This window comes from Mobula birostris, chromosome 28 (assembly GCF_030028105.1).
Source record: "Mobula birostris isolate sMobBir1 chromosome 28, sMobBir1.hap1, whole genome shotgun sequence".
In the NCBI taxonomy this organism is placed as follows: Eukaryota; Metazoa; Chordata; class Chondrichthyes; order Myliobatiformes; family Myliobatidae; genus Mobula; species Mobula birostris.
Window position 1 is genome coordinate 6,033,047 of NC_092397.1, and position 14,425 is coordinate 6,047,471.

The window sequence follows — 14,425 nt, forward strand, 5'->3', positions numbered from 1 at the left end:
GAGGGGGGTGAAGAATTGAGACGACTATTTTCCCGTCCAATAATACTTCAACCTGCAGAGGCAACGGCAAATGGGATTACTTGGAGCTTTTAAAATGAATGGGCTGGGCATCAGGAGGGAAATTACTTCAAAGTGGTGGGTAATGGGATTATGTGAGGGGGGGCTGGCATCGAGCCGATGGGCTGAAAGGCCTTGATCACCAGGCTGAATCTGTCACTCCGGCTGCCTCCCGGAAGCAGGACGGGGTGTGTGACGTGTCTCCGATCTGCAGGAAAGCCAGACACTGTGATCAGCATTAACCCTGCGGTCCAGATTACCAGCCCAGCCAGGAGCCGGGCCTGAGGAGATCATCTGTGCACCTGCTCAACCAGGCGATTATTCCTGCTGCGACGGGGTTGGGCAGCCTGAGATAATCTCACAAAACGCACATCCTGTCCGGGTAGTCAGATTTCTCCACTGCCCCTGGGTCCTGGGTAATTTACAATCTCTTCCTTTTTTTTCCTCTTCCTTCTCTCTCCCCACTCTGCACCTCTCCCCCACTTCTCTCCGTCTCCATTTGTGTGTGAGTGTACGTGTTTGTGTCTATCAGTCTCCCTCTCTTCTCTCCCTCCTCTCTCCCCTTCTCTCTTTCTATCTATCTTCTCTTTCCCTCCTCTCTCCTCCGCTCCCACTTTCCCTGCCTCTGTGTGTGTCTCTGTCTCTGTTCCCCTGTGTGTGTGTGTGTGCCTCTCTGCGTCTATCTCGCTTGCTCCATCTCTCTCTGTATCTCTCTCTGCGTGTGTCTGTCTCCCTCTGTGTATGTCTGTCTTTCTATGTGTGTCCCTGTGTTTCTGTATCTGTGTCTCTGTGTGTCTGTCTCTCTGCATGTGTGTATAATTCTGTGTGTGTCTATCTGTGTGTGTGTGTATCTCTCTCTCTCTCTGTGTCTCCCTCTGTGTCTGTCTCTGTCTCTCTGTGTCTCCCTTTGTGTGTGTGTCTATCTCTCTGTGTGTCTCTGTGTGTGTTTATGTATCTGTGTCTCTCTGTGTGTCTCTCTGCATGTGTGTATGATTCTGTGTGTGTGTCTCTCTCTGTCTCTCTCTCTCTCTGCATGTGTCTGTCTCCCTCTGTGTATGCCTCTCTGTGTCTCCCTTTGTGTGTGTCTATCTCTGTGTGTGTTTCTGTATGTGTCTATCTCTGTGTGTGTGTTTCTGTATGTGTCTCTGTGTCTGTCTCTGCATGTGTGTATGATTCTGTCTGTGTCCCTCTCTGTATCTGTGTGCGTGTGTGTGTGTGTCTCTCTCTCAATTTCAGTTCACCCTGTCAGTCTCCACCTCTTCCCCCCTCGCTCCCCTTGTCCAATGGTCTAAGATTCCTTTCCCACCGGGACCCCTCTCCCCTTCCCCCGGCCTCTCCCGGCCTCCCCCGGCTCCCCTCTGCCAGCGCCGCCTGTGACTCTCTCGGAGGCTGCTGACGAGTCTGGACGTTCTGTGCTGAGAGATTCGGAGTGGGACAGGCTGCTCCTGACAAGAGAGAGTTTGACCAGCTCCCCCACATACCAACTGCGTCATGTTTTCTGCCCGCCACACAGAGAGAGGAGAGTTCTCAGCAATTAACGCCCGGGTCTTGATCAGATTAAATTTAACTATTGCAGGGCGTGGTATGCACTGGGAGGGAGCGGTTTCCGAAAGACTCCAGTTAGTTCAAAACACCTCACTGGGACACACACGGGCGGGTCTCACACAGAGACACACCGACAATCACTAGGGGGACCGGTCTCACCCACACACGCGTGTACAGACACGCTCTCACTGGGAGATGGGTCTCACACACACACACACCCCTTCACAGGGGGATGGGTCACACACACAGATGCACACTGGCCTCACTAGAGACAGGACACACACACACACACACACACACACACACACACACACACACACAAATATAGAAAAGTCCAGCACAGAAACAGGCCCTTCGGCCCATCTAGTCCGTGCCCAACCATTTAAACTGCCTACTCCCATCGACCTACATCCGGACCTCGCCCTCTCCATACCCCTACCATCCGTGCACCTATCCGGACTTCTCTTAAACGTTGAAATCGAGCTCACCTCCACCGTGTGTGCTGGCAGCTTGTTCCACACTCTCGCCCCCCCCCCCAGTGAAGAAGTTTCCCCTCGTGCTCCCCTTAAACCTCTCACCTTTCACCCCTAACCCATGACCTCTGGTTGTCGTCCCACCCAAACTCAGTGGAAAAAGCCTGCTTACATTTACCCTATCTGTACCCTCATAATTTTGTACACTTCTATCAAATCTCCCCTCAATCTTCTACATCCCAAGGAATAAAGTCCTAACCTATTCAATCTTTCCTTATAACTCAGGTCCTCCAGACTTGGCAACATCCTTGTAAATTTTCTCTGCATTCTTTCAATCCTGTTTACATCTTTTCTGCAGGTCGGTGACCAAAACTACACACAATACTCCAAATGAGGCCTCACCAATGTCTTATACAACTTCAACATAACATCCCATCTCCTGTACTCAATACGTTGATTGATGAAGGCCAAGGTGCCAAAAGTTTTCTTTACAACCCCATCTACCTGTGTCGCCACTTTCAATGAATCATAGACCTGTATTCCCTGATCCCTTGCTCTACCACATTCCTCATTGCCCGACCGTTCACTGTGTAAGATCCACCCTGGTTGGTCCTACCAAAGTGCAAACACCTCGCACTTCTCTGCGTTAAATTCCATCTGCCATTTCTCCAGTTGGTCCAGATCCCTCTGCAAGCCACGACAGCCCTCCTCGCTGTCCACCACACCTCCGATCTTGGTGTCATCTGCAAATTTACTGTTCCCTTGGGGAGGGGGGGGTAGAGGCCACACACACACACACACACACACACACACACACACAGACTCTCAGTGGGGGAGAGGTTTCTCAGTAAAGGGACACCGCCCGCAAACACCAACTTCTCGCAACGCCCAACTGCGGAGGTGAGGCCGAACTCCCTGGTCGCCCCCGGCGACCGTATTCGGTCACCCCCCCCCCCGTCGCCGTCCCCGTTAGCCGTGGTTCTGCCATTTGGTTCGGTGTTGCCTGGAGATGTTTACATTAGGTCCGGGGATTGGGAATGTTACGCCTCCCTGTGTTCCATCCAGGAATGGGGAATGTCGGGTGAGAGAAGGGAGGGAGTGATGCCTCCCGTGGTCGAATACCTGATCGGTGGGGGGGGGCGGCAGTGGATGTAGTCCAGCGATCTGATACTAGTAATCTCTGTTACGTACCCTTCCCTGGTAACCAGTGGCCAAGCAATGCCACAGCAGAGCCACAGGCTCTGGGCTCCAGAGACACGGGTTCGATCCCAATCTGCGCGCGTGGAGTTTGCACGCTCCCCTTGTGACAGTGTGGGTTTGCCCCCAGAGGCACCTGGGTTCCGCCCCTCGTTCCAGCGAGCTGCAGGTCGGTGGCATAGTTGACTCCCCCCCCCCCCCCGAACACACACGTTTGAGGGGAAACATTTGAGGGGGAATAAAATGGGTTAGCAGAGTCTCGGTGGGCCGGCGCCGCGTGGCTCCGCTGAACCCGGGCCGGGAGACCGCCGGAGCCCAGATGGGGCGGCAGGGATCAGACTGGTGAAGGGTCTCAGCCCGCGACGCCCGTGTCCCTCCCCCAGAGGCCGCCTGACCCATTCTCTGTAAACTCGAGAGACCGTTGTGTGTGAAAATCCCGGGAGTTCATCAGTTTCTGAGATACTCAAACCACCCCATCTGGCACCAACAATCATTCCACAGTCAAAGTCACTTACAACAGGAGTTCGTTCGTTCCCCCCGCGTTCCTCCGGGACAACTTACGTTTGTACAATGACCAATTAACCCACTGACCGGTATGTCTTTGGAGTGTGGGAGGAAACCAAAGCACCCGGAGGAAACCCACAGGGTCACGGGGAGAACGTACAAACTCCTCACAGACAGCGGCGGGAATTGAATCTGGGTCTCAGGTACCGTAAAGCGTCGTGCTGACCACTACGCTACCGTGCGGCCCCAATCTGTTAGTAATTGCATATTTAAAGTATAAACGATATTTATTTAGTGTATTTCATTATGAGCTGTGGGCACGTGGCCAAGTGGTTAAGGCATTGGACTAGCGATCTGAAGGTCGTGAGTTCGATCCCCAGCCGAGGCAGCGTGTTGTATCCTTGAGCAAGGCACTTAATCACACATTGCTCTGCGATGACACTGGTGCCAAGCCGTATGGGTCCTAATGCCCTTCCCTTGGACAACATCGGTGTCGTGGAGAGGGGAGACTTGCAGCATGGGCAACTGCCGGTCTTCCATACAACCTTGCCCAGGCCTGCGCCCTGGAGAGTGAAGACTTTCCAGGCGCAGATCCGTGGTCTTGCAAGACTAACGGATGCCTTAATATTTCATTATGAATATAATAAGTTCTACACACAGTGGCCACTTTATTAGGTACACCTGTACGCCTGCTCGTTAATGCAAATATCTGATCAGCCAATCACATGGCGTGCAACTCCATGCGTAAAAGCACGCCAACACAGTCAAGAGGTTCAGTTGTTGTTCAGACCAAACGTCAGAACGGGGGAAAGAAATGTGTTGTAAGTGACTTTGACTGTGGCATGATTGTTGGTGCCAGATGGGGTGGTCTGAGTATCCCAGAAACTGCCGAACTCCTGGGATTTTCACACACAGCCGTCTCTAGAGTTGACAGAGGATGGTGCAGAAAACAGAGAGAAAAAAAAATCCAGTGAGTGGCAGTTCTGTGGGTGAAAACGCCTTGTTAATGAGAGAGGTCAGAGGAGAATGGACAGACTGGTTCAAACGGACAGGAAGGCGACAGTAACTCAAATAACCACCCATTACAACAATGAAAGGGATCTCTGAACGCACAACGTGTTCAACCTTGAAGTGGACAGCAGTGAAAACTCATTGCATAATTGTAAAACTGATTATATAATAATATACCATAATTTCATTTTATATAATTCTATAATTGTAATAGTAATAGGGTTTTATAAATGCTGGAAATTCAGAGCAACACACACAAAACGCTGGAGGAACTCAGCAGGCAGGGCAGTGTCTATGGAAAAGAGGAAATTGTCGACGTTTCGGGCAGAGACCCCTCGTCAGGACTGGAGAGGAAAATGATGAGGAGTCAGAATTAGAAGGGGAGGAAGAAATACGGGGTGACAGGTGAAACTGGAAGGGGGTGGGGAGGGGTGAAATAAAGGAGCCGGGAAGTCAAGATACAGGGCTGGAGGGGAGGGAATCTGACAGGCGAGGACGGAGCCCTGGGAAGAAAGGAAAGGGGGAGGAGGAGGGGCACCAGATGGAGGTGATGGGCTCGATAAGGTGAGGGAGGGGAATGGGAATGGGGGTAGGGGGGGCATTACCGTAAGTTCGAGAGGCCGATGTTCATAGGCACTGCCTGGCCCTGCAGAATTCCTGCAGTGTCTTGTGAGTGCCAGACGGATTTCCGGCGTCTGTTTGTGCTGGCGAAGAAGGCACTTCTCTTCTTGGGCTTCATGGTGATGGCGCTGGGCGCAGGGAATGGGAGATTGTGTTGCAGTTGCACAGGTCGCCGCTGGTGAGGCTATTACAGGCAACTTACGGCGGCCGATTAACCTGCTAGCCGGTCTTTGGACTCTGGGAGGAAACCAGGTCACCCGGAGGAAACCCGCGCGGGAGCGCGTGGAAACTCCTCAGAGGCGGCGGCGGGGGGAAGTGAACACGGGTCGCCGGTACCGCAAGGCGTCGTGCTCGACCGCGCTACCGGGACTAGAGGGCCGGAGTTAGAGGGGGAGGTGGGCCAGCCTAGTCCCTCGATTCCTCAGGACTGTGGAGAGTGAAGAAGAGGCATTCAGAATTGAGCAAGTCTCAGGTGGAGTGGGGGTCGTAGTTTTTTCCCCAGAGGGGCAAGGGAGACCAAAGCTGGGGGGGGGGTGGTGGGCTGAGGATGGGACGGGAGAGATGATGGCATCTCAGATGAAATACTTAGTTGTCTACACCCTGATCGCAGTACACACTGCCTGGCGTGACAGGCAGGACTGAACGATGTTTTTGCACAGCGGCTGATGTGTGTCGAATGCAGTGTGAGATTTGCACACTTACGCGTGAGCGTGCGTGTGCGTGCTGTCACTAGCTAGTGCGACTTGCCCCAGGGCCGCTGTAAAACACGGTGCAGTGTGTGTGAGACGTGTGCACCAGATTTTTTTGCACGCTTTGCTCACTCCCGGGCGCCAGAGTTTTGCCGGCTGTGCACCGCAGGAGGGATCTCGCACGGGCTGGTGTGTTGGCGTGCAAGTTTCTGCGTGAGATTTGCACACTCAGGTGTGTGCTTTTCACGCGTGTGTGTGTGTGGGGGAGCGCTTTGCAGACACTCGGGGCGTGTGCTTTGCATATTCATGTGTGTGTGGGGGGAGATTTGCACGCCGGGCCTGTGCTGTGGTTTGCATAATATACGTGAGGTTTGCACGCTCGAGTGGCCGCCGTGCGCTTGTCTGGGTGCGAGATTTGCACACTAGGGGAGCGCTGCCGTCTCGGCCCGGCGTGAGATTTGCACAGTTGAGTGTGTGTGTGCGTGAAGTTTGCACGCCGGCCACTTGTCCTCCTTGGTATGCCCGGAGGGAGAGCGGTGTGCAGTTCGGCCCGGCGGGGGGAGTCTGCGGTCCGCGGCTCGGCGCCGGGGCGAGCTTCTGCGCGGCGGCTCGCTGCTCTGCTCGGATCCTCCAGCAGGCTTCCGCTTCCTCTGCGTGTGAGAAGCCGGAACCCGTCGCCTGTGGCCCCGGGACTGGAGCGGCCGCCATGGCCGAGAGGCCCCACCGCTCAGCGGCGGGCGCCGCGCCCAGACCCGTGCACATGAACCTGTTCGCCACCTGGGAGATCGACCGCTCCTCGCCCAGCTGCGTGCCCAGGTAGGGTGGAGGGCGTCCCGTCCCGTCCGGTCCCGTCCGTCCGTCTCCTTCGCTCCGCAGTCCCCGCCTGCACACCTCCCCTCTCCTTCTCTCTATCCCTCCCCGTCTCCCCCTTCTCTCTATCCCTCCCGTCTGCCCCTTCTCTCTATCCCTCCCCGTCTCCCTCTCCTTCTCTCTATCCCTCCCCGTCTCCCTCTCCTCTCTATCCCTCCGTCTCCCCCCTCTGTCCGCCCCTTCTCTCTGTCCATCCCTCTTTGTATCTCCTGTCTGTGTTCAGCTCTCCTCTCTCTCTCTGTCACCTTCTATCTCTCTTACCCATCTCCCTCACTGTCTTTCTCTTAACCGCCTCGCTCACTCTTTCTCTTTCCCCGTCTCTCTTTCCTTCCGTCTCTCTCTCTCTCTGTCACTCTCTTTCTCACTCGGTCCCTTTCTCTGTCACTCTCCCATTCTGTCTCTTTCTGGCGCACCATCTTTCTCATCTGTCTCACCGCCTCTTTCACCCCTTCTCTGCCCTTCTCTTTCTTTCTATCTATCGGTTTCTCCCTCCCTCTGTGTGTGTGTGTGTCTCTGTGTGTCTGTTTCTCACTCTGTGTGTCTGTTTCTCTGTGTGTGTGTCTCTCTCTCTCTGTCTGTCTGTGTGTGTCTCTCACTCTGTCTCTGCGCATCTCTTTCTCTGTGCCTGTCACCCTGTCTCGCTGTCTATCTGTCCCTGTGCCTGACTCCCCCCCTTTAACCCCCCTCCCCAAGACCTGAACCAGTTTATTGTCGATGATTTTCAGTACATTGCGAAATTTGTCGTTTTTGTGACGGCAGTACAGTGCGTGACGTAAAAACTATAAATTACAACACAAGTATACACACTGTATGTAAAATACGGAGTTAAATAAATAAATAGAGCAAAAAAAGGTAAAAAAAATAGTGAGGTCGTGTTCACGGGCTCAACGTCCATCCAGAAACCGGATGGCAGAGGGAAGAAGCTGTTCCTGAAACGTTTAAGCGGTTCCTGTCTTGGGTACTGGACGCTTGGAGGCCGCACTTGGGAGTTTCGGCCGCCCTGTTGCAGGAAGGATGATCTCGGAGTGGAAAGGACGCTGAAAAGATTAGCCAGCACCTCGCGAGGACCTGAGTTATAGGGGGAGACTGGGACTTTGTTGGAGCGTACGAGACGGAGGGGTGTTAAAAGGAGCTGAGAGGTGCGTAGGCAGGGTGTTTTCGAACTGGAAGGAACGTGTTTATGTAGAGAGGGGGGGAGATTTAATTTAAAGACCCGAGTCGAGTGTATCATTTGCGTCAGTGATCGAGACAGTCCGAGGATGTGCGAGGGGAGGCGGAGGGGGTTTCTAAAGCCAGTGTGGCGTGTCTACGGCTTACTAACCCTAGCCCAGACGTCGTCGGACCGTGGGAGGAAACCGGAGCACCCGGAGGAAACCCACGCGGATTAATAAACCCCAGACTCTCCCAGGCAGCGGCGGGAATCGAACCCGGGTCGCCTGTGCCATAAACCGTCGTGCTGACCGCTAGGCTACTGTGCCGCGGAGGAGAGGCGTGACCAGGGACACGTGGTTGCAGGAGTCTTTTGTGGGGGGGGGGTGAACATTTAGGTTGGAGACGTCTTTGCCGCCCCCCCCCCCCCCCCCCCCCCCGTGTGAGTGAAGCGGGGATCCGAATCACCGGGTGTATATCAGGTGCAGGTTGGTAAATATCGGAAGACCGAGGGGTAACGGGGAGAGGCTGGGAGGTGGGGGGTGGGTGTAGAGGCCAGACACGATCCCGCTGGGCGGTGGGATAGTCTCGAGAGGCTGAGTGGCCTGCTACTATTTCCTAGCGCACGGCGGGAGCGAAGTGCAGGTGCGGCCAGCGCTTCTCCCGGCTGCCAGAGGGGGGCGCTGCGGACGCAGGTACTTCCCTCTTTATCTCTCAGTGTTACCTCTCACAAAGTCCGTGACAGGGCGGGAGTTTGTCAAAGTTTCCGTAATCCTTTTGTATCCACTGTGCAGGGGGTGGGGGGCTGGCCCCGGGAGCAGCTTCAGCACAGACCTGTTGGCTGGCTGAAACCCCCTGTTTCCACCTCTCAGGCTGGCAAGGTCGGGTTGGACTTAGAGAGGTGGAGTCAAGTATAGTAACAACATTTACAAAGACAATTCAAACGGGGGGGGGTGGTTCCCGCCCTGTTTTATGCAGCGGACTCCAAATTAGAAAGTCCTGCCCTAAGGCGTCGGAGCAGAATTAGACCGCTTGGCCCCTGTCGAGTCCGTTCCGCCATTCTGTTGCGGCTGATTTATTTTCCCTCTCGACCCCATTCTCCTGCCTTCTCTCCGTGACTTTTGGGCCGGATTTGGCCTCTTGCGCGGTGAGATTCCGCAGGCTGACGCGATCTCGGTTAGGTTGTCGCCTGCATTGGTGTGCCGGGAGTGGGGGGGGGGGGGGGCCCGCGGCCGACGCGGGGAGGCAGCGTTTGCGGATGCGTTCAAAGGCGGACCCCGGCCTTTGCCTCCTCTCCGGATGCGTCCCAGCTTGGGACGGGAACCGCTCTGCCCGAGACCGCGGGGAACCGCAGAGGGTCGTGGGCACAGCTCAGCTCGTCATGGAAACCAGCCTCCCCTCCATGACTCTGTCTACACTCCTCACTGCATCAGTAAAGCAGCCAGGATAATCAAAGACCCCCCCCCCCCGGACATTCTCCCTTCTCCCCCTCCCGTCGGGCCGGAGATACAAAAGCCTGAAAACTCGCCCCACCAGGCTCAGGTATGGCTTCAGCCCCGACATTGTCAGACTCTTGTATGATAAGATAGATTCTTGACCTCACAATCTACCTCGTTCTGATCTTCCACTTTATTGTTTACCTGCGGTGCACTCTCTCTGTCGCTGTGACACGTTATTCTGCATTCTGTTATTCTTTTACCTTGTTCGACCCCAATGCACCGGGTAATGATCTGGTCTGCGTGGACAGTGTGCAAGACAAGATTTACCACCGTATCTCGGTACCTGTGGCAATATTAAACCAATCCCAATTCACTCCTCTCTTCACCCGTTGTGGACGCGAAAAGGAAACACGGATGGTAGTTTGCCTCCCGGGTGCCCAGGGTCCGGGATGTTTCTGGACGTGACCACAGTATCCTGCAATAGGAGGGAGAACAGCCAGAGGTCATGGTACATATTGGTACCAACGACATGGGAAGAAAAAGGGAGGAGGTCCTGAAAAAAGAATACAGGGAGTTAGGAAGGAAGCTGAGAAGCAGGACCTCGAGGGTAGTAATCTTGGAATTGCTGCCCGTGCCACGCGACAGTGAGTATAGGAATAGAATGAGGTGGAGGATAAATGTGCGGCTGAAGAATTGGAGCAGGGGGGCAGGGATCCAGATTTCTGGATCATTGGGACCTCTTCTGGGGTAGGTGTGACCTGTACAAAAAGGGACACAAGCAAAATGCTGGAGGAACTCAGCAGGCCAGGCAGCAACTGACATTTCTGGCCGAGACCCTTCAGCAGGACTGGAGAAAAAAGGATGAGGAGTAGATTTAAAAGGTGGGGGGGAGAGAGAAACACAAGGTTATGGGTGCAACCGGGAGGGGGACGGATCGAGTGAAGAGCTGGGAAGTTGATTGGCGAAAGGGATCCCGGGCTGGGGGGGGGGGGTGTGGTCTGATAGGTGGGGACAGAAGGTCATGGAAGAACGAAAAGGTGGGGGAGCACCAGAGGGGGGCGATGGGCAGGCAAGGGGATAAGGTGAGAGAAAGAAAAGGGGATGGGACTGGTGACGGAGACGATGGGCAGGGGAGGGGGGCCGTTACCAGAAGTTTGAGAAGTCGATGTTCATGCCATCAGGTTGGAGGCTACCCAGACGGAATATAAGGTGTTGTTCCTCCAACCTGAGTGTGGCCTCATCACGACAGTGGAGGAGGCCATGGATGGACATATCGGAACGGGAACGGGAAGTGGAATTAAAACGGGGTGGCCACTGGGTGACCCCGTTCGTTCTGGCAGACGGAGCCTAGCTGCTCGGCGAGGCGGTCTCCCAGTCCACGCCGGGTCTCGCCGATATACAGGAGGCCCCACCGGGAGCACCGGACACAGGAGGTGACCCCCAACATACCCACAGGTGAAGAGTCGCCTCACCTGGAAGGACTGCTTGGGGGCCCTGAATGGTGGTGGGGGAGGAGGTGTAGGGGCAGGTGTGGCACTTGTTCCGCTTGCGAGGGTAAAAGGGAGGGGTTACACTTGAATCCGAGGGGAACCAATATTCTTGCGGGCAGAGCTGTCGGGAGTGGTTTAAACTAATCTGGCAGGGGGTCGGGAACCGGGATGACAGAGCCGAGGTTGAGCCAGCAGGTTGACAAGTCGACGATGGACGTAACGTGAATGTAAGGAAGGACAAGCCAATGATCGGGTACAAATGCAGACAGAACAAAGAGCTGAATTGTACCACAGAGGCAAAATTCAAAAGGTCGAAGAATGCGGGACTGAAGGTGCTGTATTTGAATGCGCAAAGCATTCGGAATATCGTGGACAAACTCGTGCAGATAGAGATTGGTCGGTGTGACATCACTGAGCCGTGGGTGAAAGGAGTCCGTAGTTGGCAGCTTAACATCAAAGGATCTGCTGTGTATTGAAAGGACAGATTGGAAGGCATGGGTGGTGCTGTGGCTCTGTTGGTGAGAGATAGAATTATATCTTTAGAAAGAGGTGACACGGGGTCAGAGGGTGTTGAATCTTTGTGGGTGGAGTTAAGAAACTGCAAATGCGCTGGGGCCGGCTGGTGGCGCAGGACCTGGGAGCGGAGGTTCCCGGGTTGGAACCCAGTCACGTCCGCTCCCGAGCTCGCTTTCCATCCGTGCCGGGTTGAGTGTCGAGATCGCAGCTCGACCTCGTTAAATAAAAGGGAAAAATACTGCAAGATTCTCTGTGTGGGGAGTGGCGCGCCCACACGGTCTCTCTCTCTCGCTCCGCGCCTTGTAAAAGCCATGAAAAGGACATCATCACGGACGCACACGCAAAAAAAAGAGAAGAAACTGCAAATGTAAAAAAAAACACAGGAATCATATATAGGCCTCCAAATAGTAGCCAAGATGCGGGGTTGAGATTGCAAAGGGAGCTGGAAAAGGCACATAATAAGGGTAATGTCACAATTGTAACGGGGGACTTCAACGTGCAAGGCGATTGGGAAAATCAGGCTGGTGTCAGATTGCAAGAGAGGGAATTTGTTGAATACTTTATACTTTATACTTTATTGTCGCCAAACAATTGATACTAGAACGTACAATGATCACAGTGATATTTGATTCTGCACTTCGTGCTCCCTGGAGAACAAACTGATAGTAAATATTAAAAATTTAAATTATAAATCATACATAGAAAATAGGAAAATAGAAAGTAAGGTAGTGCAAAAAAAACCGAGAGGCAGGTCCGGATATTTGGAGGGTACGGCCCAGATCCGGGTCGGGATCCGTTCAGCAGTCTTGTCACAGCTGGAAAGAAGCTGTTCCCAAATCTGGCCGTACGAGTCTTCAAGCTCCTGAGCCTTCTCCCTGAGGGAAGAGGGATGAAAAGTGTGTTGGCTGGGTGGGTCGTGTCCTTGATTATCCTGGCAGCACTGCTCCGACAGCGTGCGGTGTAAAGTGAGTCCACGGACGGGAGATTGGTTTGTGTGATGTGCTGGGCCGGGTTCACGATCTTCTGTAGCTTCTTCCGGTCTTGGACAGGACAACTTCCATACCAGGTTGTGATGCACCCTAGAAGAATGCTTTCTACAGTGCATCTATAAAAATTAGTGAGGGTTTTAGGGGACAGGCCAAATTTATTTAGCTTTCTCAGGAAGTAAAGGCGCTGGTGGGCCTTCTTGGCAGTGGACTCTGCTTGGTTGGACCAAGTCAGGTCATTTGTGATATTGACCCCGAGGAACTTAAAGCTTTCGACCTGTTCCACCTGCGCACCACCGATGTAAATTTCTTCTGAAGTCAACAACCAATTCCAATGCCTACGAGATGGCTTTTTAGAGCCACCTGTGCTTGAGCCTACTGGGGAAAAGGCTATCTTAGACTGGGTGTTGTGTAATAACCCAGATCTTATTAGGGAGACAGTGATCATAATATGATTGAATTCATAGTGTATAAGTCACATGTGTCAGCATCGCAATGGAATAAAGGGAATTACAGAGACATGAGAGAGGAGCTTGCCTAGGTGGATTGGAGGAGGAGACTGGTGGGGTAACGGCAGAGCAGAGATGGCTGAAGTTTCTGGGAATAGTTCACAAGACACGGGATAGATATGCCCCACAGAGGAGGAAGTTCTCAAATGGCAGGGGTAGGCAACCGTGGCTGACAAGGGAAGTTAACGACTGCATAAAAGCCAAGGAAAGGGCATGTAAGGTAGCAACAGTGAGTGGGAAGTTGAATAATTAGGAAGCGTTTAAAGTCCAGTAAAAGGTAACTAAAAGAGAGCTATAAGAAGGGAAAAGATGAAATGTGAGGGCAAACAATAATATAAAGCAGGATACCAAAAGTTTTTTTTCAGTTGTATAAAGGGAAAAAGGGAGGTGAGAGTTGATATTGGACCACTGGAAAATGATGCTGGTGAGGTAGTAATGGGGGACAAAGAAATGGCAGATGAACTTAGTGGGTATTTTTCATCGGTCTTCACTGTGGAAGACACCAGCAGTGTGCCAGCGGTCTGTGAGTCTCAGGGAGCAGGAGTGAGTGCCATTGCTATTACAAAGGAAAAAGTGCCAGGCAAACTGAGAGGTCTTAAGGTGGGATAAGTCACCTGGACCAGATGGACTACATCCCGGAGTCCTGAGAGAGGTCGCTGAAGAGATAACGGATACATCGGTCATAATCTTTCAAGAATCACTTAATTCTGGCATGGTCCCAGAGAACTGGAAGATTGCAAATGTCACTCCATTCTTTAAGAAGGGAGGAAAAGAGAGGACATGATAGGCCAGTTAGCCTAACCTCAGTGGTTGGGAAGGTGTTGGAGTCCATTATTAAGGATGAAGTTTCAAGCTACTTGGAGACTAATGACAAAATAAGTCAAAAGTTAGCATGGTTTCTGTAAAGGGAAATTTTGCCTGACAAATCTGTTAGAGTTCTTCGAGGAAGTAACAAGCAGGGTGGACAAGGGAGAGGCAGTGGATGATTCAATTGGATTTTCAGAAGGTGTTTGATAAGGTGCCACACGTGAGACTGCTTAACAAGATAAAATCCGATGGTGTTACAGGAAGGAAACTGGCATGGAGAGCGGGACGGCTGACAGGCAGGAGGCAGAGAGTGGGAACAAAAGGGACAATTTCTGGTCGGCTGCCCGTGACTAGTGGTGTTCCTCTGGGGTCAGTATTGGGACCACCACTTTTCACACTGTTTGTCAATGATTTAGATAATGGAATTCGTGGCTTTGTGGCAAGGTCTGCAGATGATACGAAGATGGGTGAAGGAGTAAGTCGTGCTGAGGAAGCAATGTGTTTGCAGCAGGATTTGGACAAATTAGAAGAATGGGCAAAAAAAGAGGCAGATGGAATGCAG

The 14,425-nt window shown here is 53.0% G+C and overlaps 1 protein-coding gene across 2 annotated transcripts in view; it reads left to right on the plus strand.

Annotated features, from left to right (window-relative positions):
• Positions 1–6,477: 6,477 nt before the first annotated feature.
• Positions 6,478–14,425, plus strand: part of pacs1a (phosphofurin acidic cluster sorting protein 1a) — a 68,789-nt gene continuing 60,841 nt past the window's right edge. Inside the window, exon 1 of one of the 2 annotated variants that reach the window (XM_072246076.1) lies at positions 6,478–6,913. In XM_072246076.1, coding sequence (XP_072102177.1) covers positions 6,804–6,913 — 110 coding nt within the window. In that variant the 5' untranslated portion in view covers positions 6,478–6,803. The remainder of the gene's footprint in view (positions 6,914–14,425) is intronic. The other variant, XM_072246075.1, reaches the window with a different exon arrangement.